The sequence below is a fragment of the Meleagris gallopavo genome, chromosome 1 (genome assembly GCF_905368555.1).
Source record: "Meleagris gallopavo chromosome 1, MGAL_WU_HG_1.1, whole genome shotgun sequence".
Classification (NCBI taxonomy): Eukaryota; Metazoa; Chordata; class Aves; order Galliformes; family Phasianidae; genus Meleagris; species Meleagris gallopavo.
The window spans coordinates 177,734,665-177,760,190 of record NC_139404.1 but is presented as its reverse complement, the minus strand read 5'-3'; the positions used below and the strand labels follow the sequence as shown (position 1 = coordinate 177,760,190).

Below are 25,526 nucleotides of genomic sequence, written 5' to 3'. Positions count from 1 at the left end.
ACATCTATAATTAGAATTTATTTTAAAAGCATATATCGATTGAGGTAATTGGCTAAGTACAGTTGAGCTTAGTGTTCATTTGCGCTTCATCCAAGCTAGGATTAAATGCATGGCACTATAAATTACAATGGATTTTAAAATTTTACAGGCAGAACAATTTTACATGAATAGGCACAGAGCAAGTGCTCAGTTTTAGGCTGCTGCATGGGCTGGAGTGTGGTCAGTGATCTGCATGCTAAAATGCAATTGCTTTGTCTTGAATAGTGTTTAGAAGCTTTGGTTGGAAATTTGAGCAGCTGTGTGTAATATCTGAGTGTTAATGTGCCAGCTTCAGCACTTAAAAATATCTGTGAGGCCCTGCCAGAAGCTCCTGCTCTAATGAGCTAACAGTATTTGCATGGATGTAATCAGGATTAGCTTCATCTACGAGAAACTGAACACAACTGTCTTATTTTGCAACCCATGGCTGCATTTTGTGCTTTCACTTAGGGCAGATTAAACTAAATGTGCTTCCCCAACGCCAATCCTAACTGGAAATTGGCTGCTTTCTGTTTCTGTTGTGAATGTTAATTGCTAATGGAGAGATGTTAGTCCATTTAATTAAGAATGAGTTGGTAGATATTGAATTAATCTTCTGATGTAGAACTGCTGCTGATCATCTCCATAGGAGTGCCAGACTGCAGCTGTGTGAAGAAAGTTCATCTATAGAATAAAGGTGAATGAATCAATTGTGAATTATTCTGCTCTGGATCACAGGGGATCCCATCCTACTGTGGTTCTGGCAACTTTCACTAAGGTAAAACTCATGATGAAAAGATTATTTGCTTGTTGAGCATGATGTTTGCCTCTAGTTGGAAGTACTCCTGGAGAAATAAACATGCCTGATTTCAATTGCAGTGGATGATAGACTTAGTTTTGTTTCTTACGTATAATTTCATTGACATAATCAGTCCTGCAGTCCTTCCAGTGTAGTCCATTGTATATTTATATTAAATAATGTAAATTCATGACTGCAGGAAAGCATCTAATTGATGTTGCTGTGTAAATGTTCTCTAAATATCTGCTATATTACATAGTAAATCACTGCTGTTATTAACGGACAAAATAGAAATGAAGTGAAAAGAATAATACAACAGGTAATGAAAAACCATAAAGATATCTATAGAGTGTATACCAGCGTGAATTATTTTTGTTAAATGAACAAGTGAATCATTAATGACAATTTTGGAGAGCTGGGGAGACGTTTGTTGAACTACAAAAGCATGAAAGGTCTCAGTGTATGTGCTGCTCATTTTTTGTTAGTCACTTATTCTTCTGGAAAATTGACCCAGTCCGTGTGCAGAGGAGGTGGGAACATCAGGCATCTGTTTCCTTGTGATGACTTTTGCCATCAGAGCAGCCCTGGCAGGCCATTTCTCAGTACTGGAGTAATCGCTGCTCATGCAATGCTTCCAACACACACAAGTGAAATAGGAGCGTGAAAGCTTCAGGTTGAGGGAGAAGCAGTGGTGTGATCCAGCTGTGTGATGCTGTTTGCAACCACTGTACAGAACAGGTGCAGGACCAGTATGCTGCTTATGGGCCATGGTTTTGAAACAGTGTGAACCTCCCCTGGCTCTTTGCTTCCTTGCTTCTTATTTTTCTTAGCAATTCCATCCTGTGTGATTGACATCGAGCAATTGCTGCTTAATAATTTGTTTGTACAAGTGAGAAAAATAATGAGCATTTAGTCTGTCTCTATTATAGAAAGATGGCTGCGGAGATTTCTTTTATTGATTCTCACTTTATATGTGAGAAATGTCAAAGATACAACTGCAATTTCAGATGTTTTTGTTTTTCAGATATCCTGGTCAGAAGAATCAGGAAGTTGAGCAGTAGTGTTTTATTTCCCTGAAAAACTGTCTGATCTGCTAAAAACTGCATGTATAGTACTATTCTTAACAACTTGTTTTCTAATTAAGTCACATTATCAATAAAGCACAGGGATTTGAACATTGGATAACATTTTTAATGCACTCAAGTTCACAATTGGATTAAAAAAAAAAACAAAAAAGTCAACATACTCCATTTTGGTAGGGTTCCAGAATCAACTGCTTTCAGTACTCCATATGAATGTGCCATGATGACTCTCTTTTTAAATTTTTTTTTTCCTTTTCTCAAAAATTTTGGCTATCTGTAGCATGATTGTGTCTTTAGACCAATTGTTTAATTCTTTCATCTTTTGAAGAAATCATGGTTGAGGACTGAATACTTGAAACCTCTTCTGCCTTATTAGAGGTTATGCGATACATTGCTTCTTGCCATTCTACCTATACTGGAAAGACAAAATTCGTAAATAAAGTCTCTGCAAGTTGTGCACTTTGGAAAACCTCCATTTCAGTTTTGTCTTTATTCTGCTTCAGTTTAATGAGCCACATTTGTTCCAATTCAGAGATGTCAGTGGTGCAGCAGCACGAACATTTTGGTGCAATAGTTCCTGTATGTCTTGCAGTCAGTGGCTTTATTTAGCATGCAAGAGGTTTACTGTCGTTTACTTCTCATTCTCAAAAGCTATGGAGTATAATTCAGTGTTCTTCAACAAAAAGAGAATGACTGTTCTATACTTTACACAAGCCCTATCAAAACAGAAAATGCCATGAGGAGTAACAGAGTCAAATTTGAGAAACCAATTGTCCAGAGTTCTCTCCAGAAAAATTCTGGAATTAAATTCTAGGATTTCAGATTTGCAAAGTGAAATTAATGTATCTTGAAAATGCAGTACACTGCAATGCCTCTAATAAAATGAATTTAGCACGTTAGTAACAAAGCAGAAACAAAACTAGAAGGAAAACAGGTTTTCAGTGTTTGATTTTATTTTGATACTAATTATTTAGTGTTAATTCTCACGTTATCCTCACACATCTTTAAAGCATTTTACATCCTCTTATTTGTGCTCTTCGCTTCCAAACAGCATTTCATCAGCATGGACACATTTGGTTGTCATAGGAATGGAACAGTGAAGAAATACTATGAAAAGGCTTGTCTTACAGCTTATTTTCTGTGCAAAATCTAAACTTCTCTGAAACTTTTAATAAGTGCTGTATATTTTATTTGTCTCTGACTCTGTGATCTTTGTGAGATGCTTCTTTGAGCACATGAAAGTGTTGGGAATTCTTTGCACCAATATGTGGCTGTACACAGCCTCTGCTTTCCAGTCAGTCTGAAAAAAAAAAAGAGAGAGAGAAAAAACACATGAAAAATCAGAATTTTCTGGTGGTATAGATTACTTTGGAGATAAAGAAAAGACACGTTAAAGCACAGTTTGAAGATAATAGTACTGAAACATTAGGTGATGATGTATTCTAGCTGTCTGATTTCCAGGAAATGGAGTAGTTGCTCAGATAAATGAGAACTTGTTGGTTTCTTTGCTTGAATATCAACTAGTTCTCTCTCCAGCAGGAAAATAGCTTTCTGGTCTTTTAATAAAGGTGTTTTCCCAGAAAAGCTACTTTCAGCTTCTATTTAACATTGCTTAGCCAGTAAATCTGTTTGTGCATGTGATTGGAGTCAAAGAAAAAGTTTTAGGGTTTGTAAGTATAAATAGGCTGATTACAAGGAATTTTAGTTTGGACTGTGTTGGAGAGGTGTTTATCCAGATCAAAAACTGAATGCTGTAGTGCTAGGCTCTGTTACTGACATCGGTTTGACAAATATAGAGTTCTTTTTGAAGAAAATGGTTCTTTAAGGAATGCTGTGGAAAAAGTGTTGTAATGTTAAAAACTCTTCTCTTGCATCACAGGTCTTAGTTTATAGTCCAGGTAGATATTTAGAATCTCAAACTGCTGGCCTTCCTTTGTTGCTTAAGAGATAGTGTTTTTAGGTAATCATAGAATGCTTTGGGTTGAAAGGACCTTAAAAGCTCACCTAGTACCAACCCCTGCCACGGACTCATTGCCACCCCATGATGAGGTTGCCCAATCCAACCTGGCCTTGAACACCACCAGAGATGGAGCACCCACAGATCTGGGCAGCTGTGCCAGTGCCTCATCACCCTCTGGGAAAAGAATTTCCTCCTGATATCTAACCTAAATTTCCCCTCTTTTAGTTTAAAACCACTCCCCCTTGTACTATCACTGTCAGACTGTAAAAAATCGATCCCCCTCCTGCTTATAAGCTCCCTTTAAGTACTCGAAGACTGCAGTGAGGTGGAGAGCCATCTCTTCTCCAAGCTGCACAAGCCCAGCTCCCTCAACCTTTCTTCATAAGAGAGGTGTTCATCTTCATGGCCCTCCTCTGAACCTGCTCCACCAGCTCCATGTTCTCCTTCTTCTGGGGCCCCCAGGCCTGGGTGCTGTACTGCAAATTGGGCCTCACAAGGGCAGAGCAGAAGGGTACAGTATCTAATCTCATTTCTTGCTTGAAACTCACTTGAAATAATTTATTTCCGTGGAGGGAGAGCAGCTGATAAACTTGCCTCACTTTCTTACAGTTTGAATGCTCCTTTGTGCCCAGAAGACTGAGATCCTGAGTGAACACATTTTCCTGTCCAGTGAAGGTTACAGACATTTTCAGTGTATGTCTGTATGAGCTGACGTGGTGTGTAAAGTTCAGTTAGCACTCCATGTTTTGGATACCAAGCTGAGGTATAGTTGACTATGTTTGGATTAAATGGATTTTTGGTTTATGTAAGGGACTCAATAGCTACACCACAAAGTGCTTGTTGGAGAAAACACAGCGAGGAAGGTCTGGGATCATGGGTGGAATTGGTCTGCTGAAATGGTTTCTCCCTGCCTGCTGCTTTCTGCCAACTTTGCTCTGGAAGATGCAAGTTCTGAGGAAAAGGAGATGTTTGGAGTTCCATCTGAATGGATCTTTGTATTTATCAAATAGCAGAGAGCTATAGAAATTATTAAATGTGGTTATTATATGGGAAAATACTGAGAGTGAAAGCTGTCCTCCTTCGTGATGGGAGGTCCCCAGTACCAGAAGACAGGAATTTGGGAATCTGAGGGGCACTCTGATGCATCTAAGCAGTTAGGAATCTCTTTGTTCTCATTTTTTTGATAATTTACTTTCTGACAAAAATAGTAAACCATGCTATGTATCATCCAGAGACCTCATCTATCAACTTGTCTGCATGGGACACATTACTCCAGGTGCTAAAATAGCTTGCCAGCATGGTGGTTGATGCCCTGAGAGAGGTGCTGCATTATATTCAGTGATGTTACCATTTCATTGCAGTTGTGAAGAGAAGTTATGGAATAATGCCTTGACTTAGGATGACACTTTAAAAAAAGGCATTTACAAATAACTTTTTTAAAATCTCTTTTTAGTTACGCATGGTGTATGAAGCATGATAGCGTGCCTTCTTAATAAAAATAGACGTAGTACAAAAAGTGAGTTTAATTAAAACTCATAACTGGAGATGTCAGAATGGTGATCATAGGTTTGAATGTACTTCTAATTTTAATTATATATTTTGAATTTCATGATGGATATTTTGTACTCAGTGCTTTGGGGAGTCATGCATAATGTAACAAGGAATTTCACTTAACAGCAGTACCTCTAGCAAATGTTCTCTGTGATAATATTGTATGCCAAGTAGAACGTGATATAAGAAATGATTTATTTAGTTGATACAGGTCATTAAGTTTTATCCTAAAAATTTTGTGAAAGTACAAGAACTTAAAAAGGAAGCATAACACGTTTATGTTAGGTGCAGGAAAAGATAGGTTTGTAGGTACAATCAAATGACGACTGGATTTTATGATCAGGTGGCTCTGTTGAGGCAGAAATAATTTCAGTGATTCCATAAGGCTGAAATCCTAAACTTGTCTTTTGCAAAGAGTAGTGGTCATAAAGAAAGCCAGAAAGTATATTTTGAAGATTCCCGGTGCAGAGATATGTGACTTATGTAAAGTGGACTGGCACTTTGGCTCTACCATTTCTCAGAAGGAGCAATAATAATATGTCTTTAAAATTGCATTCATGCTTAGCACTGTTTAAAAGTTCCATTTGTTTTTGTTTGTTTGTTTGTTTGTTAGTTTACCTTTGTTTAATATAAAAAATGAAAAAAAATTCTAAGCCAAAAATGGATTGATTTTTATCTGTGTTTTTAAGTATTAGGTCAAGAATGGAAGGAGTTATGGAAGTCAAAGACTATGGCAGGTGTTGGAGAAAGTGGCTTATTTCTGCCAGTGGTAGAGTATACCTACAAATTTCAGTTTGTTAAAGTGCCCACCTACAGTCTTGATGCATTATATGGATTACTGTTTGTATTTTGGGATAAAGCCAAGATCTCCAGAACTTGCAGGTAAACTGGATCCTGGGTCTGCTTGCAGAATGTATGGCACAGCAACTAAATGTTAAGATCATAACTATGATTTGATTTTTCTCAAAATTCTTCTCAGACTGATAAGCCTGTAAATGTTTTTCTGCTGGTTGGGAACCAAACCATGTGGATCCTTCTTCACTGGAGACCCATTCAGAAAGTAGTCTTGCTAAGTCTTTTTGCTCTAGAAACAGGACAAGCAGTGACTCTGCATCTCAGTTTTCAGCAGGCCAAAAAAAGTTTTCTTGCAGGCTGTACCCAGGCTAAGCTGCATATTTTTTGGCATGATTGTAGAGGAGAGAAATTGAGGAAATATTTCAAAAACTTGAATAGTAAATGAGCAATCTGTTCTCAGGTTGGTGCAAAAAGTAGCAGGTTTCTGACAGGAAAATTCAGTATAGACACTAGAAAATATGTTCCCATGGTGTGGTTACCTGAATAGAGACGTAAGTTTTTTGTGGGATTGTGGGATCCTCATTACTAAAGGCTTTGAAAATGAAGGTAGGAATGATGCAACTGCACCTTATTCATGGTGGAAGGGGAGGGAGGCAGTGGCCACCAGCCCTGTTCTGCTGCAAGTCCTGCATGTCTTCTGCTGACACAGCTGCGCTGCAGTGCGTACTTGATGGGCTTCTGTGTGAGCATTAGAAATATTCTATCTAGCAAGCCTAGAGAGACAGATTTATGGAGTAGGTCCGTTGATTGGATTTTGCTTGGAACCTGCTGTAAGAGAGCACTTAACTGTATTTTTCTGAGAGTTTTGAAATTATCACTGCACTGAGATTAATGGAGCCTTCAGTTGCTGTCGGTCTCAAGAAGCTACTGTTAAAGCAGTTCAGCTAATTCTTGTCTTTGGCCATCTTATGGCATATCTGAAAACCAGAATTAAAGCAAAGGTTCTGGAGATTGAAGACTTAAAGCCTAAACTTCACAGAATAAAACTTGTATGAACCCATGAATATTGTGTCAGGCTTATGTGTTTTAGTACATTATTTTTTATTTGTAGTGGAGATGGTGGTTTTTATTACATGACCTATACAGAAGTGTGTCATGGAGCTTTACTGAATTCTTTTCCTGATAGAAGTCCATCTGGGTAATAAAAAGCTGACACTTCTGTTTCTGGAGTGGCTAATAAATTAATGAGAACTGATAATAAGTCTCCACTCAAACCAGTAGGTCTTGTTTCCAGTTTGCTGTTTCTGTTTCCAGTATTTACTTATGTATGGCATATCATCAATGCAGAAGATTATACAGTACCAAGAAGTGAGTAGAGCAAGTGAGCTGTGTACACTGGAGTTCATAATAAGCAGTAGAGTTAGGCTAAAATTACTTTCTCCAACACCTTTTTAAGCATGCTGTGATTTAAGTCAGTGTGACTAACATTTATCCTTGTTTTCTCTTTTCTTGACATTTTATATATATATTTTGCAAGTGTTTGGGAGAAAGAGGAGGAAAAAAACCAAACCACTGCTACTTCAAATGCATCTTAAAATTGAGAACATAATAGTTAAGAACCAGAAGTTCAATAAAAAGACAAAAATAGTTGTTTAAATACATATATTAAATTACAGCAAATTGGATACATACTGTTTGAGAAATTAAAAGAAAAATAAGTAGGTTAAATTAAGATAATGAAGATGATTTGATGTAAATCTATGAAAGTAATCTAGCACAATTCAAGAAATGAAGTTAAAGTTACTGATAAGTTTCAAGAAGTGATGTGAAATAGAGAACAGTTCAACAGTGTGAAAAAGTTAAACATGTTTTCATAATAAGTTGTATACTTCCCTGGTTCAGGGAAATAGCCTTTTCTTCATTTAGGTATATTTGATATGTTCAGCTCTAAGTGTAGTTAAAGGTTGAAAAACATACTAATATTTGAGGAACTGCATAGTTGTGTTTACTCTTCAGTTTATTCTTTATCCTCTTTCAGTCACAGAATAGAAATTAGATCTGAGGCTGTTAACAGTATCAAAATCATCTAAGATAGGATGCTCAGAAGAAGTTAATTTTATTTTTAGCATCAAAGAATGTATACATTGCTAAATGTTATTTTGAAATACAGCACTTGCTTGGATAAACTTAATTTTTCTTCCAAATATTTGTTTGGTTCGACTTAAAGTATTGATTAGTAATAACTTTCAAATAATATACACATGCTATGTAACATATTTTATAATATTGTTTTATATGTATTTTAATTAAAATTTGAGATTAATTCTGTTTCAGTTTTGGTTGGAAAGAGACAGTAATCGCTATTACTAGGAATCATTTAGCAAATGGATGGTGGCACTTTTATCATTTGCTAAGGTCACTATGGAGAAGGACTGTGTCCAGGCTTGGGGGGCTCCCTGCCCCCAGTGCAGGAAGGACGTGGAGCTCTTGGAGTGGGTCCAGAGGAGGGCACTAAGATGATCAGAGGGCTGGAGCTCCTCTCCTGTGAAGAAAGGTTGAGAGAACTGGGCTTGTTTAGCTTGGAAAAGAGAAGGCTTCAGGGAGACCTCATTGTAGCCTTCCAGTACTTGGAAGGGAGCATACAAAACAAGAGGGGGAACAGCTGTTTACGAGGATGTATAGTGATAGGACAAGGGGGAATGGTTTTAAACTGACACAGGGGTGGCTTAGGTTAGATATGAGGAGGAAGTTTTTCTTCCAGAGGGTGGTGACACACTGGAACAGGTTGCCCAAGGAGGTTGTGGATGCCCCATCCCTGGAGGCATTCAGGGCCAGGCTGGATGTGGCTCTGGGCAGCCTGGTCTGGTGGTTGGCAACCCTGCACATAGCAGGGAGTTGGAACTCAATGATCATTGTGGTCCTTTTCAACCCAGGCCATTCTATGATTCTATGCTGCCTTAATTTTAACTAGGATGGAGCTATTTTCATCAAAGTTTCTGGTATCATGTTATCTTTTGGAAGATGAAAAAAGAAAAACAGAGAAAATAGCAAAAAATAGTGCAAAATTTCATGTAAAAGCCAATGTAAAAGGCATTGTCACAAAACACCGAAAAGAAAAACAAAAGGAAAATTCATTATTTGTGTGTGCTACTGTGTGAATTAAATCTTTGCCAATTTTAATTGGGATTGTAGTTAGTGATTTAAATTACTGATATAAATTGATCCACCCACTCTGACAACAGATCGTGTTGTTTTGGTGCAGTTTAAGAAGTTATAGTTTGTGCCTGCCTGTGCAGTATTAATAACATTATGTCTAGCCATACCTAAGTTTGATAGTTCAGACACTTTTGCCAAAATGTAATTTTCTGGGAACCAATAGAGCCATGTTTCACAAAAGCTATTCTCACAAGAGCTAAATGCCAAGGTAATCAATCATGCCGTGCACTGTATCCTTTTGTTATGGATAGAATGCATTATTTATGGAGTATAAAGATTTTTCAGATGTTGTTGAAATGAACAAGCCCACAAATGAGCAACTGTGAGGGATAAGATGTCCTTAGCTGAAAATTGCAATGTCCTACTTAAAAATTCCTAGGCTAAAAGACAGCTTCCATGACTGTGGCATGTTTGAGTCTGATTTGCTGTAAGTATTAGTGGGGGCTTCCAGGGAGCAGAAGTCCTTCATACACTAATTGTGCCTATAGACAGGTGCCAGATCTTCTGCTCTCTTCTTTTTTATGCCACTTGTATTTCAGTTACTAAAACCAAAAGTTACTCAGTCACTGGAAGTACTTGTTATGCTCTCTGGCCATAGAGATTTGGACTTTAAAGGATAAAGGCACGGCACAGTTGCACTTAATATCCCTTGACTTATTTTTCTTACTGTAACCTATCTACCTACTTCCTGAGCCCATGCAAACTCCTGATGCTTTGTCCATGAATATGAATTCATTGTGTACTAATAAGTCTCTCAGCTCTGTTTTTCTGTCCAAATGAAAACAGTAGTCTGTTTCACTTATGTTTCTTGGGATAGGCATTTCTCAAAAAAAAAAAAAAAAAAAGTTCAGTCTTAGTGTCTTCTTTCATGATCACTGAGCGTATTGGCAACTTTTGCTTTAGGCTATACCTTTGTCACAGAATCATTTAGATTGGAAAAGACCTTCAAGATTAAGCTTAACCATCCACCTAACAATACAAGTCCACTGCTAAACCACTTCCCTTCATTTTCCTCAAATTACAAGTTATTCACTCACTTTTTTTGGGTAAAGAATCATTCTGTAGCTTCCCTCTCTTCTATCTTTGTCCAGCTCTATTGCACACATGCTGTTATATGTTATCTCAAGTGACAGTAACTCTCAGAAATTATTCTTAACTTCTCTTTTCATTATTATTTTTACTTTTTTTGCTTTGAAGTTGCTTGAATTTGTTTTAGACCTGAAAAATTGTTTATTTCTTTCGGGTAGTTGAAAGACATTGCCTTGTACAAATATGGAAGGATATATTGTAAATCTTGCCTTGTACAGACCTTTCTCATTCTTTTTACTTGACATTTCAAAGACATAAGTTTCCTATTTGTCTACATGTTGTTATCAAGGGTTATTATCATTTTCTGTCTCAACTGCTGTAATATCATCTCCATTTTGCTTTTGAATGCCTTTTTACTCCATTTGTATCTATTTAAAATGTGCAGCAAAATTACCTCTCTTCATGTATCTCTGCAGCCCTTAACTTTCAGCACCTGTCATGGCCATCAACCATCGAATGGTATGAAGAGTTCTCACCACTTCTTGCCTGCTTGCTTGGTTTCCCAGCATCACTTTGATTTTTATTGTTCTTGTTTTTTTCTCTCACTTAACTAAGCTGTCTGTGGGTGGCTGTGAGACCTCAAAGGCTTTTTCAAGGTCCCCTTTGCAGCAATGCCTGTGGGAGTAGGGATGGGCAGGTGTACTGCTGTTGTGTGCCTCGTTCCATAATGTTCCCCAGCCAGCTTGCTTCCTTGTTTGTCATCGAACTGTAGTTGTCTGTTCTCTCTTGTCTTCCACTCAACCCTTGTGCTCTGCCAACAAGTTATCTTCTCCATTGTATTTTGCAAGGTAAGGTTGCAATCCATGGGAACATGGATTCAACAGCAACAAAGTTAATAATAAATGAATCTTCAGCACCAGTGCTGGCAATGTCACTTACTGGGTACTTCTTTGCATATTTGAACAAATGTGAAACTGCTGCTGATGTTGAATAGGTCCTGAAGGCAGACAGTTTCTTGCAAGCAATCGAGTCAGTGCTGTAAACATCAATGCTTCTGTGATTCTTTTTCTCAGTTCTGTCTGTAAAAGCACAGTAGTTGTTAGAATTAATTTCATGGCAAGAAATTAATTTAATTCAGATTTTTCTCCCTTTAAACACACAGTTTCATGTACGTATTTTGTATAGGTGTTTGCAGTACATGACTTAACCAGGACATTGAAGACATAAAAGTCTTGTCATATAAAATGTTACCCAGCGCACGCTGCAAATGTTCTTCAGTTTCTCGTTCACTGAATACAAATCCATTGTTTCAAGGCAAAGAGCGAAACAAACCAGTTTACAGAATTACGTAGTGTACAAGGTTTCCGTTCTGATTCTTTTGTACCACTGCTGCTAGAAACCTGTCTATTTCAGAAGGATACAGCAGCTGCCAAACCCAGAGAGGTCTTTACTTTCAGTCCCCACTGTGATGTGGCCGTGGCTCTGGGATACTTCTGCTGCATAACAAGAGGATGTAGTTTCTTCTGGTTCGTTCAAAAAAGCCAGATACTGATGCAAGGAAAATTCTTTTGTGTAGGAACTGTCTCTGTGGGTGTATGTTGAGGTTCCCTGGAGAAGGCTGCGGTGTTGAAGTGTCTGAACACAGAGACTACTTTGGAGAAGTACTTTCCTGTGTTAGAGCTGACAGCTGTGACTGCTGTGTACTTGAAAGTAGGGAGAGGAATGTAAGGATGCAAGGGTTATATGTGGAGAGTATAAGCTTAAAAACTGTGTTCTGCACTGTGATTTTCTATTTTTTGTGAGAGGACCTCAGACTTTTGGACATGTGTATTGGCATGTTGAATTTTCCCAGACTAATTTTTTTTCTACAATGCACAACAGATAACTCTCCCTCCCTTTTTATTTCTGTATACTTGCTCACTTGCAAGCAAAATGATACTTGACCATTTAGCATTAGAAAGATTTTGAAATAGAAATATTTTAGACTGTTCCTGTTTTCAGGCCTTTTGTTATTAAATGTTTTACATCAGCTTTCTTTCAGACAAGGACCTAGGGGCATGGTGGCATCTCTGTCCAGCTGCTGGTGTGGCAGACACTGGAACCTGTGCAAAGATTAATCTAGTACCGTGTTAATTCAAATGCCAGAGATTTTGTTTATGGTACTAAAGATTGTAGTTTTGATCCTTCATGGCATCTAAAACAACCGTGTGCTCCTGGCTGTATTTCATTACACTGGAACTATTAGCTTGAGCTTCTGTGGAGTATAGGTATGATCAGTCTCTAAAATCAGCAATGTAAGCAGTAAGTTAACCCTATTGTTTGTCAAAATTTCATATATTCCACACTGTATTTTAGTTTCAGTGCTACCAACATAGTAACTAAACATCTTTTAAGTTGCATTTTCATGTCTGTAGCATGAATTGTATTTAACTTATCTGTATTGCTGTTTTATCCTGAGCTTTCACACGTGAACTGTGGTAGTTTGCCCTTTTGTTAAATCATGTTGGTAGCTGTGGCTGATAACAGCTTGAACAATGTTGTATTTACCGTAAGGGTTCTACGTGGGCTTCCTAGGAGCAAGTAATAACTTAAAAGCATAACATCCAATTTTGAGACAGAGCCATTATAATTCCAATAAAGATAAGAGCAAATCCATTGAAATAAAAAAAAAGTCTTTGGGTAGATTCAGAAATTCTCAGCATCTCATTTTGACATTGATGAGTCTGTAGTTGTAAATTTAGCAGATCATCTTTCTCTATCTACATTTGTTATGTAGCTATTAACTCTGATACAGAATACTGATACTTCGTAGAGACTAAGTTTACAGATAAACTACGATCATTGCAGAAGCTCTACTAGTATCAAAAAGTCAGAAGTGGATGTGTGGATATTTCTATGATTTTTGTGTTTACATCAGTTCTCAGCTGTGCCTCTGGTTAAGCTACGCTATTTTTCTTTTTTTATTAAGATGTCAGATTGTTTAAAGGAAATAATGACTAGATGAAATTGAACCTTGGTGTGACTGCTGATGATTGGGAAGGATGAATGTTTTGCAGATGAAGCTAAGAGTTGTCTGTTGTTTCTACCAAACCACAAGACTGATACTCCTTTCAGAGGAGGGAGGGTTTCTCCTTCCGGATTGTGGGAATGCAAGTTTCATCATTGTAGTGTTTCTGCCTATGTCTTCCTGACTAACCTGCAGCTTTGATTTCTCCAGTTTTTGGTTACTAGCCTTTCTGGCCAGTCCCATGGAATTTGGCCACTCATTCGGTTTGTAGCTTCTCCTTTCTGTCATGTGCCTTGAATCAGCCTGCGTGCTCCACACTAAGCTGGTGCAACCAGAAAGCAACAGTGACCTGTTCTCTGCTCATTCTACCCTTCTGTATACTGCTTCCTGATTACCCACAAGAATAAACTAGGCTAGAAGGATTTGCTAAACCAGCTTTGGAGAGGACAGATTACCTGTTAGAATCAGTGTTCAACGTTAACATAGGTGGCAGAGTGAAAGATAACAGGAAGAAAATTCACTTGACTTGATCACAGTTTTCCCTCTTAACCTGTAAGAAAAAATCATCTTACACCAGATTCTTGTCTCAGTGGAGATGGTACTCTGAGTGTTTGTCACCTCCAGTTAGAGCTGTTGTCATTCAGTTTAGGTTTTGAAGGCTATTGGGGATCATTAGTGGTTGCCCCATTTAAAAATGGTGTAAGCAACTCTTTCTATGTCAGATCTGCACTTGATTTGCTCCTTTGGCTCCCAGTCAGTTTCCAGTATGATCTATGGCTTTGGTCTTGGTCTTCAAAGCGACTGTTGGATCAAACACCCCAGCTACATCAAAGACTATATTTCTATTTGTGAACTACCAGAATAGCTGTATTCCTTTGAGCAGTGCAGATGATGCAGTACCAGAGCAACCACACATCCCATGGGACACAATGTTCTGGGTTAGGGGTTCAGGCTATGAAAAAAAGTCCCCACGGCAATCAGGTGAATGCAGAGTAAGAGATGGCTTAAAGGAGGATTTACTAAACACTTCTGTGAATGTGCTCTATTTTAACTAATGGTGCAGAAAATACTCCCTTTTTTATCTGAAACGTAATTGTCAAAAGGAAGAAAGTTAATATACTTTGAAATGCTGTCAGGTCACGGAAGATATTGTATGTTTAAAAGTTGTATACTTGTACAGAGTACCTGCTAACAGTATTTAAAACTTACCTTTGAACCGCATTAAAATCACAAACTGCTTACTGGGAGAGACCACATTATTAACAAAAGCCAAAGGTGACATACCTCTAAAAGAACTGAATGTTTTAGTAGGAATAATAAACGTTGTATAACTTGTTACTGTTGAAAGACAGAAATCAAGTCTGACCGACTTCTAAATGAACCTTAAAACTCTTCTTTTTAGTTGATTAGAAATATTCCACCACTGTGCTATATCTGTAAAGTGCTATGGACAGAATTGACGCTGCTGAAGCAATTCTCTGCCTCACTCAGATTGGTTACTAGAGACTAATAAATTGCTCAAAGGATTGAACATAAAAACTGTAACTCCAGATAATTTAATCAAATAAAAAAAAAATAAAAACCTATTACATTAATTATAAACTAAATACCTCAATAAATGTATTGTGTAATTTAAATCCTGGATAAAGCAGCAGCATCTGTGTATCCACAGGTTTTCATAGCTTGTTTTTCAGTTTTCCATTTTTGTCCTACAGCAGTAGATAGTTCTTACTTGAATACTAAATGGGTGGCAGAAAGAAGACATCACTGTACTGTTCAGAAAAATGTAATCCCTTGAGTGTCTGTTTCCTTAAAAAGTTGCATTAATTTCTTCATTTTAGATTTCTCTCAGCCCGCCTAACAGATCTGTCTGATCTTCGTGTATTCAGCTTTCTCTATAAAGAAACTCAGTTTCCATTGCATCTTGTAATAAAAACAGCTGGGTGCTGTGTAGGAGGTACCATGTCTCGAAGCAGGGCAGCAGCTCTAGAGGAGCCTGCCCTGTTTGCTTCACTTTATGTATCTTTCCAAAATGCTTGAAGTGAGTCATCACTGACCTGGTACGGTGCGTGGATGGCAGTGAGGTATCCAAGCCTTCCATTTTCCTGCATAGGAACTGTGCTGAATTTTTCTGTAGTGTTGTCTTGCAACAAGAAGTATCTCATAGGAATATTGTGTGAATACAGAGATGTTTCCATCTCTGTGCCGTATTAAAACTGGAAGTTTTCACACAAAGTTTGTACACACTGATGCTAAACTGCTAATAGAAGGGACAAGCCTGTCTGGTATGGTAAAAGATAACTAGTTACCCTGTGGCAGAATGAAAATAGCAAGGTAAGGGCCACTGAATCCTGTTTTCCTGACTAGCCTGATTCAATGATTGAATAGGTTTCTGTCCACAGTAGAACTTCGTAATAAATCATTCTGCAAAGCAAATTGTCACCTAACCTTAGACGTAAATTACAGACATTACGAATCTGTTTTTCAGTTCATGTTGTCTTTGATAGGGCTTGCTCTAGGAAGGATCCAATTGCAATTCTCTAAATTGCATCCTATTTGTAAGTTTTATCTAAAGAATTTTACAGGTGTTGCCTCATGCTGTGATTTGATGTTTTTTCCTACCGTTGTTGTGGTGAGTAATGTGAAATCACAGTATTTCTTCTTCCTGACTGGTTGATAAAAATTTGAATAAAGAGTGAAAAATAATGAGTTGTTCAGCTCTGGATGATAAATGTTCATGCTCAAGTTCTTAACAGTTTCAGGGACATACAAATATTTTAATGAATATGTAACAGGCAGTGCTCGTAAGAAATATGACCTTATGATTCATGATGAATTAGAGGCATCTTTGCCAATTATTTCTTTTGTAATAATAAGCATTACTTTGAATACATCTCTACAACATTTTTGCTGAAAAAGTGGATATGAAAGCATAATGAAAGTGAAGGTTTGCTCTGTGTTTGTTTTACATGTACACGTATCATGGAATACTTTCATGATAGAATGGTTTGGGTTTAACATCATCTAGTTCCAACCCCCTGCTATAGGCAGGGACACCAAGTTGCTCACAGCCCCATCCAGCTTGGCCTTGAATGCCGCCAGGGAGGGGGCATCCACAACTCTCTGGGCAACCTGTTCCAGTGCGTCACCACTTTCACAGTAAAGAATTTCTTCCTACTATCTTGAATAAATCTACTTTCTTCCAGTTTCAAACCATTTTCTCTTGTACTGTCGCTACATGCCCTTATAAAAAGTCCCTCCACAGCTTTCCTGCAGGCCCCCTTCAGGTACTGGAAGGCCTCTATAAGGTGCCCCCAGAGCCTTCTCTTCTCCAGGCTGAAAAGCCCCAGCTCTCTCAGCCTGTCCTCATTGCTCCAGACAGAACTTAAGAACTGATGCAATGCCAACATTTTCCTGACATAGTTGAGAAGATGTATGTTAAGAGCAGTCTTAGAATCATAGAATGGCCTGGGTTGAAAAGGACCACAATGATCATCCTGTTTCAACTCTCCCTGCTATGTGCAGGGTTGCCAACCACCAGACCAGGCTGCCCAGAGCCACATCCAGCCTGGCCCTGAATGCCTCCAGGGGCATCCACAGCCTCCTGTTCCAGTGTGTCACCACTGTGTGTGAAAATCTTCCTCCTAATATCTAACCTAAACCTAAACCTCCCCTGTCTCAGTTTAAAACCATTCCCCCTTGTCCTATCACTATACATCCTCGTAAACAGCCATTCCCCCTCCTGTTTTTGCTTTCAAGTACTGGAAGGCCACAAATGAGGTCTCCCCAGAGCCATCTCTTCTCCAAGCTAAACAAGCCCTGTTCCCTCAACCTTTCCTCATAGTGTGTTGTGCCTGAAGTTCCTGCCAGTCAGCATGCTTTTCAGTCAGCGCCTGTGTTACTGCGGGTAGTTCACAGTCTGATGATACCCTTAGTGATTTCATACACCCAGCTTTGCAATTTCCTTTACTTGTATTTTATAACAGTCAAGAACAAAGTGCATGTTTCATATGTTTTTTTTTTTTTTCTCTTTCCTTTTAAGGAAAGAGCAAATTAAGCAAATTTGGCTTTTACCCCTTCTCATTGCTTTCAGTGCATTGTAGAAGTGTTGCTGGACAGGCCCTTGCAGCAGTGACTAATTTTACCCCTCACCAGCTCATTTCCTTTCACTTACCATATATGCCAATATAAAAAAAAGGGAATTTGATGTGGGTTCTATTTGTGTTTATTGTGGTGAGATATATGCACTTGAGAACAGTGTACTTTAAAACTTTGGCCTGGAGATGGATGGAAGTAGTGAAAAATCACAACGGTAATTAACTTTAAATATTTAATTATGTGAAGTTATTCATAGAATAAATTATCATTTAAGTGTGTGCTGGTTTGAAAATTCATCTGTGGGGATATTGTTTAGAAATCTAAACAGAAGATAGTGATGTATTTAATTATAGTTTCATTGGGGTTTTTTGTTTGTTTTTGTGGGTGTTTTTTTTTCCTTTTGCTGTAAGAATGTGCGAATCTCAGATCTGCGTCACTTAAAATTGCCTGTACACTTTTTGTCCGTGTTTTTGTGTGCATATGCAGTTGCATAAGCCCTCCAAACTGTCTGCTTTGTTAGTGCCTGTTCACAGTAGTAACATTTACAAAAGTGGTGCTGACTGCTTGCAGTGCAGTCAGATTTATTTTATCATCCAAGACCTTTATGGAGTGCCCTTTTCGTTAAGGAATTAGTGAGGCATTCCCACACCCGTGGGGAAACTTGCCTTCCAAAGAAGGGCTGCAGGACTGAGGGAAGCTAAGCCCCAGAAAGGGGAGATGGGAGGGAGCCTCGAGACCGCACATCGCTTGTGGTGAATGGCAGAAACTCCCATAGGACAGTTAATTCCACTCAAATTTTAGCACTTCCTTTTTAACTGGCATGGAAGACTGCCTACGTTTTAAATCACTGTATTTTATAAAGTACACCTTACAGAAGTGATTAATGTGTTCCCAAGCTCACATCTCTTTGCCAGTGTTTCTGTGGGACAGTGGAGTTTTGTCTTAAACACTTTGAGATTACTGTTAATAAGATCCTGCCAAAATCTTTTAGATTTGGTAGATTTAATATGAAAGTACAATTTGAATGTAAATCCTTGAGCTTTGTTATGAATAATATTCTTCAGCCTTTAATAGTCTTGAAGGAAGAGCACTGATGACTACAGAAATGATTTCATTTTCCTGGGTATAGTGATGTCCTTCAGGTGTGGTGAATGGATTTTGTTACAGTGTCTCTGTTAACGGGGTTGTGGATGTGTTTGCTTGTGTTGTAACTCTCCATTTGTCACCTGGCAGGCTGAAAGTGAAACGGTGGCTGTTCTTGCGCACAGTGGAAGTGAAGATGAGTTTGATCCAAGTACTCTCCCAGATCCTGATAAATACAAAGATTCTGATGAAGAACAAAATACAGAAAGTGAATACAGCTATAGGTATGTACATATCTTCCTCGTTGATTTTGAAGTATTCATATTTTTTAGAAACTGATGTGTTTACGTGTTAAACACTCATTATAGTTATCCTGTTGCTTCCACTACTTAATATTTGAGAGTTTGTGAGGTGGGTACTGAAGAGAAATCTATGTTAAAGCTATTATTTCATTTTGTGAAGCTGTGTGAATAAGATACTGAGTGAAGTCCTGTGTGTTTTTTGTCATTGGCTTCACAGCAACAAGTCTATTTGCATGTTTCTCACAAAGAGCCTATGTGTTACAGATTCAGAAGCATGTCATTGACACTTAGTGCTGTTAAGCTTAGATCTTTGTTTTGCCCTCTTCTAGCTGTCTAGGTTTAGAAATCTTACTTTTCACATCTGAATCAGATATCTTAGCAGCTACGTGTTGTTGCTAGCCCTAGTATGAGTGAACATTGTGGAGATTCTGTGTAGGACAGGGTGCTGGGACATGGATTTACAGACTGGATAACCCTAAGTAAGCAGCTGGAGACCTGTATATCCCCTGTAGATCTCTCACTAGTGTGTTCGTCAGTAGAACTGACAGGAATGGGTACATCAGTAATTTTCCTGCTTTTTTTTGTGCAAGGATTGAAAGAAGGTAACTGTAACTGAATTGTAGTTCCTTCTGTGAGTTCACTTCCCTCACTTGATTCAGTATCTGAACTCCTTGTAGAAAAAGCTGGATGTAGAACATTAAAATAGCTTCCTAAAAATGGGCAGAAAACAAGAAACCAGTGCTTAACAAGTTTCTTCCAGTTCCTGCTGTATTTCTGACATCTTGTCTCTGTCCATTAGCTTTTGTTGAGAGGAAGAAGCATAATTTGTTAAAACGTTCTCCTGTAATGAGGTTTAAGATTCATTTATTGAGGAGTCTTGTATAAGAGGATTTGTAGACTGCTTTTCATGTGTTACGAGAGTTTAAATGTATCTGTCCATACTTGATGAATGCATTCTCTAGTGGTATTTTTATATTGCTTGGAGCGGGATCAGGTTAATATAATGAAATGGTATTCTCAGCTTCCCCCAGATAATTTCAGAAATATGGTTAATGCTGTCTTTTTAATATATGAGACTCTGATAAGTAATTCCTGGATGTAAGATGGTCATTTGAGCTAGAAGATGCTCTGAAACCCCATTTTGTGGGGTTTGGACCATCTCTGTGCTGACGTGAGCTGTAAGACAAGCAGTAGAACAACAGCATATTTAGGAATTTTGGTTTATGTAGAAGATTAATAAAGGAGCCAGGAGAAGTATTTCAGGATTTTAACGGGACTTGTAGCAGTGCCCATGCTGTTGTTTTGCCTTTGAGAGCAAATTCTGAGCTGACTTCAGTAGTAATGCTTTGCTCCAGATAAAAAAAAATAAAAAATAAAAAATAGTGGACAGGGTATTGTGAGGTAAGAGATGGTCACTGATCGTTTGTTTCTTGGAAGAAGAATAGAAGTTTATTGGAAAGGTCTGAAAGAGATCTTTGGTAAGAGGTTGGCCATCAAGCAATACTTGTTTATTAGTTAGTATGTTGCTTCTGAAGGGCAGATTCCTGGAATCCATTAAGGACATGTACTAGTGCTCTGATGGGAAGGATTTATCAGCAACCAAGCGTAGGAAACCTGATGTCAAAACATGACCTATTATACACTTCGTCACCTCAGGCGTTTCCTAGTTACTCATAAGTTGTTGCACGCCTAGAGTAGGAAAAAGGTATTTCATTGCTGTGTTTCATAAGCAAGATTTAGCATTGTTTCATCTGATTGCCTTAGCTAGGAAAGGCTGTCTCAACACAACTGCGTTTTGTAACTGAACTGTTTAGTAAGTATTCTGAAAAAGTTATGAGGGCAGTCAGACTAAAATTAGGGGGGGGTTGCCTAGTATACTTTCAGTATCATTAAGTAACACTTTACTAGGGGAGATCTTTCTTTTATAAAGTATTCATGCATCACTTTTTATATTAGTTCCTTCCCCAAGGATGTCAGCTAGACGAAAGATTTGCTATGTTTTAAGAATAAACTCTGATAGAGTTGGGCAGATTCTTGGCAGTTCTAATCAGTACATATTTTTTTGAATCAGCTGTTGACCTGGCCCTCTGGAATCAGAATGTCAGCTCCCAGAAAGAAGGTCTTGGTCATTTCCCTTTCCTTTGAAGTAGAATGGAAAAGACAGTGCACGTTAAACAGGAAAAAAGGAGTTAAATAATACCTTCTAATAAATTTTCTTCAGCAAATCTCAGAACACTGTACAAAGGAGATGGGTATGGTTTTTGCAGACAGGAATGTTGCGTCACTTAAGTAACTTAAGACCAAGCTGATGACATAGATCTGTGAATAAAACTGAGATACCCTGAGGGCCAGGTGCTCTGTCCACTAGACAGCATTTCCTTGGTAACTGTTTTTTTTTTTTTTTTTTTCCCCAGTATGCCAAGATTACACACATGTAACTTAACACCTTGTAGGTGCAGTATAGTCATTTTATTGGCTTTGTCCTGAGCTGAATTACCTTTGCAGGGAACATTTTCTTGAAACATCTGGATGCCTACAGTATTTTATTTATCTCAAAATTACATTCAAGACTAATCTCCTTGAATGGAAAGAGCAATTTTGAGAACAAAAAATATTCTCTGTGTATGATCCAACATGAGCTGAGATGGATTATTTTTCTACCATATATTATGTCTTATCAGGTTTACTTTACTACGTGTACTTTAAGTATGTTGTTTGCACCGTGTTTGGAGGTTGCTTTGGAATAAAGTGTAATGATAGAACATTTTCCATGCTATGATGTTACCTACATTGTGTCGATGTATTTAAAAGATAACTTAAAATCTAGGAGGGTTTTACCAATGGAATTTATTTCCTTTTTAAGTTATGAACTTAGCCTTGAGCATGGCAGAAAATCATTTATCTTGAAGGTTGGATTTTATTTAATCTTTGAAATCTGATTGTGTGTGGAAGCTACTTTAACTACGAGGGCTGTTCCAAAAGCAATGCCTCCCGCCTTATTATGTTGCCCATGACATCAGAGGCAGATAGTGATACGGCAGTAGAGATTGAACCTTTCTGCCAATATTCTATTACATTTTGTTGCCACGTGACAGATGGCAGGAGAGGGGCAGTCTGACAAAATGGCATCTGATGTGAATGAGTATATGAAGCAGAGGTGTGGAACTGCATTTCTGAAAAAATGGCACCCTCTGACATTCATTAATGCTTGCTGAATGTTTATGGAGACCAAACAGTGGATATTAACACGGTGAGGTGGTGAGTGGTATTTTTCAGTTGTGACAGTGATGTGAAAGACAAGCCATGTTCTAGATGGCTATGCAGAGCTGTCACACCACAAAATGAAGAGCATCTCAATCTGCTCATCCACACAAATCAGTAGATTATTATGACCAGGAAACTGTTTACAGGGTTGAATATTGGTTTCACTGCATTGGAACCAATACTGGCAGTGTTGGAATATTGCAAAATTTGTGCCAAGTGGGTCCCATGAATGCTCATACAGGAACAGAAGGAACACTGTATGCTGGTTTGTCAGGAACTATCGAACCAATACATGGCTGAGGGTGACAGTTTCCTGGATTGCATCATTACTGGTGAATAGATCTGGTGTCACCACTATGAGCTGGTGTCAAAATGGCAGTGCATGGAGTTGTGACATGTGAATTCCCCACTGAAGAAAAAGTTCAAAACTCAACCCTAAGTGGGTAAAGTGATGCGCACTGTCTTTTGGGGTAAGAAAGGGGTGATCCTTCTGGATTTCCTCAAACCTGGATCAGCTCTGACTGCTGCATTATGGTGCTGATTCAGCTGAAGGCTTAAACTTCCAGAGTCAGGTCAGAGAAGAAGGCAACCTTTCTCTTGCAACATGGTAATGAAATTGAAGACCGTGGAGCATTTTGCCAATCTTGGCTGTACTGTTGTACCACACCCATCCTATAGCCTGGATTTGACATCTTCTGATTTTTATCATTTTGGGCTGTTGAAAGATGGACCATGTAGGCAACGTTTTCCTGGCAACATTCATAGCAGCAGTAAAACAGTGGGTCACTTCTGCTAGTGCAGATTTTTCTGAGCAACATACAGTGTTTTTTAGCTGAGAATTTGCTCTGTCAGATAGTGTTATTATGCTCTTTGTTTCTATTTCTGTTTTCATGGAAATAAATAGGAGGCATTACTTTCAGAGCAATCCATGTAAAATCATATTTAAAGTTTTGACTAAGAGGAGCCAAGGAACATCCAATAAAACAAATTTTATATTGTGATAGTCATTAAAATCTTAGCATTATTCACTTCTTTGAAAAGCATTCTTGCAAATCATCCAGTAAATCATAAATTCTTTTATTTTACCATGCACGGTCAGCTCATTTTTGCCATGCAAACCCTCTTGACTTAAAGATTTTTGGCATTCATTTAATGATGACAAAGTTGCAATTTGCTTTTGCTTCTTTGATTAAAATACTTACTGAGTAAAATGCTTGTATAAATCTGTCTTGTCCACTTAGTGCTTTGGGAGTTGTAATCTAGATGGGATGATTATTTTTTTTTTTTCCCCCTAGTTTTGAGGTGTAAGCTCTCCCAGCTAGTCCCAACTGTTTCTTGGGGTAACACGTCTCAAGAAAGCCAACACAGTTTTCAGGCCTGTCAGTCTGAGCTTAGTGCCAGGGAAGGTTATGGAGCAGTGCACCTTCAGTGCCATCATGCAGCACCTACAAGACAGCCAGGTGGTCAGGCCCAGTCAGCATTGGTTAATGAAACGGAGGTTCTGCCTGACTAACCTGATTGCCTTTTGTGATAAGTTGACATGCTTAGAGGAGGAAAGACAGTGGGTGTTGTTTACTTGAACTTCAGCAAGGCTTTTGATACAGTTTCCTACAGCCTTTTTCTGGAGAAACTGGCTGCTGTACTACCACCCATCACTGATCTCCATCAGGACATTGAACCTTTCAGCACTACATTCAGTGTATGATCTCACAACCAGTTCCTTGTCCAGAGCGTCCACCCAACAAATCCACATCTGTCCAACTTAGAAATTTCCCTCCATCCCACCTTCAGCATTTATTTCAAACTGGAGGAGCTATATGTGCTGTTAATTAAATTTATCTTTGAATGGAATTTCCCTCTACGTCTATAATCTGAGTAATCAATGGCATGAAGCATGTAATATGAGATTAATTTTTGTCTACCTAGCAACATTCTTCATATTGGTGTAAGGCTATGAATGTAAATTGTTAATGAGATGAAAAATTTAAGTACATTGAGTGGAGGAAAAGCATCTGGATTTCTTAAAAACCAGTTTTGTACTCAAATTAAGTTTCTGATATTTCTAATCCCTCAACCTCTTCAAATAGAAATGCTGAGAAGGAAGAAAGTTGTGACTGACCTCATCACTACCTTCTTTAAATCCTTAATAGGTGTAACTGATCATGTTAACTCTTAGATCAGCATGAACTTGTGGGAAAAGGAGAAATGTCTTAGCTCAGGCACAGTTTCATTTGTGATTTTATGGTAGTTCACCAGCTGACATGCAAGTCAGCAGTCAGTGCCACTTGGTTGTGTACTGTGCTGTATTTTTGAAAATTATGGCCAAATTACATTTTTTTAATACATTCTTGAGTATTAAATCTGGATACTGATGTTGTATGTAAACCTGATGCTAAGTTGTATGTAGTTCTTGATGCAGTTTATACTAAAACTTATTTTAGAAGGAATTCAGTTATAGAAAGAATTTGACTGTTTATCACAGATCTGTCATAATTTTCCCTTCAGGTGAACCTATTCAGAACTGATTTTCATATTTAAGAGTAGAGAATTTAATCTATATACTGTGAAATCCAAGCGTGTTTCATGTATGCCTATGAGAAGTTAAATATATACATAGATAATACTTATTTGTACGTATGAAAACAGATATGTGTCTGTATGTGTATATACACACAGATTCACCACTGTTTGCATGCACACCTTCTGCTTTACCCAGTAAACTACATCTCAACTTCCAGGTTCTCATAATTCTACATTTCTGATTCTCTCCTCCATCCCACCTGGGCAGAATGTGCAAGCAGCTGTGTGCCTGCTGGGTTTAACAGATTGCCCAGAGAAGTTGTGGGTGCCCCGTCCGTGGAGGTGTTTAGGGCCAGGTTGGATGGGGCCCTGGGCAGTCTGTGGCAGGGACATTGGAACTAGATGATCCTTGAGGTCCCTTCCAACCCAAGATTTGTTTTAGTAAAGAAGGTGTGTTGTACTTGTGTCCCCATTCAAAAGAGAGACAGTATTTTTCTTACTACTGTATATAAAATACTGTTTTTTCAAAACTTGTTTTAGAAGGAACTTTAATATAACTATTTACACTGTTGAAATAAATTTTACATTATCTACTCAGCAAAAATAAGTTTGTTCCACAGACTCAATAGGAACACATGTTACTGTTGTGTGCAGTGATGACCTCCTGGCTGTAAGCTCTGCATGTATGGCTGAAGAAGTAAGAATAACTTTTTAAAACATCTGTTGCAGTTTTCTTCAGAATCTAGTATTAATAGAATTAAAACATCATATAAACACTAAGGTTGGAAAAGACCTCTATGAT

At 38.2% G+C, this 25,526-nt stretch overlaps 1 protein-coding gene across 1 annotated transcript in view; it reads left to right on the top strand.

Moving 5' to 3' along the window:
- DDX10 (DEAD-box helicase 10) overlaps nt 1–25,526 on the top strand; it is a 166,331-nt gene that overhangs the window by 133,730 nt on the left and 7,075 nt on the right. The window contains exon 17 of the mRNA XM_085216244.1: nt 18,789–18,922. Coding sequence (XP_085072370.1) covers nt 18,789–18,922 — 134 coding nt within the window. The remainder of the gene's footprint in view (nt 1–18,788; nt 18,923–25,526) is intronic.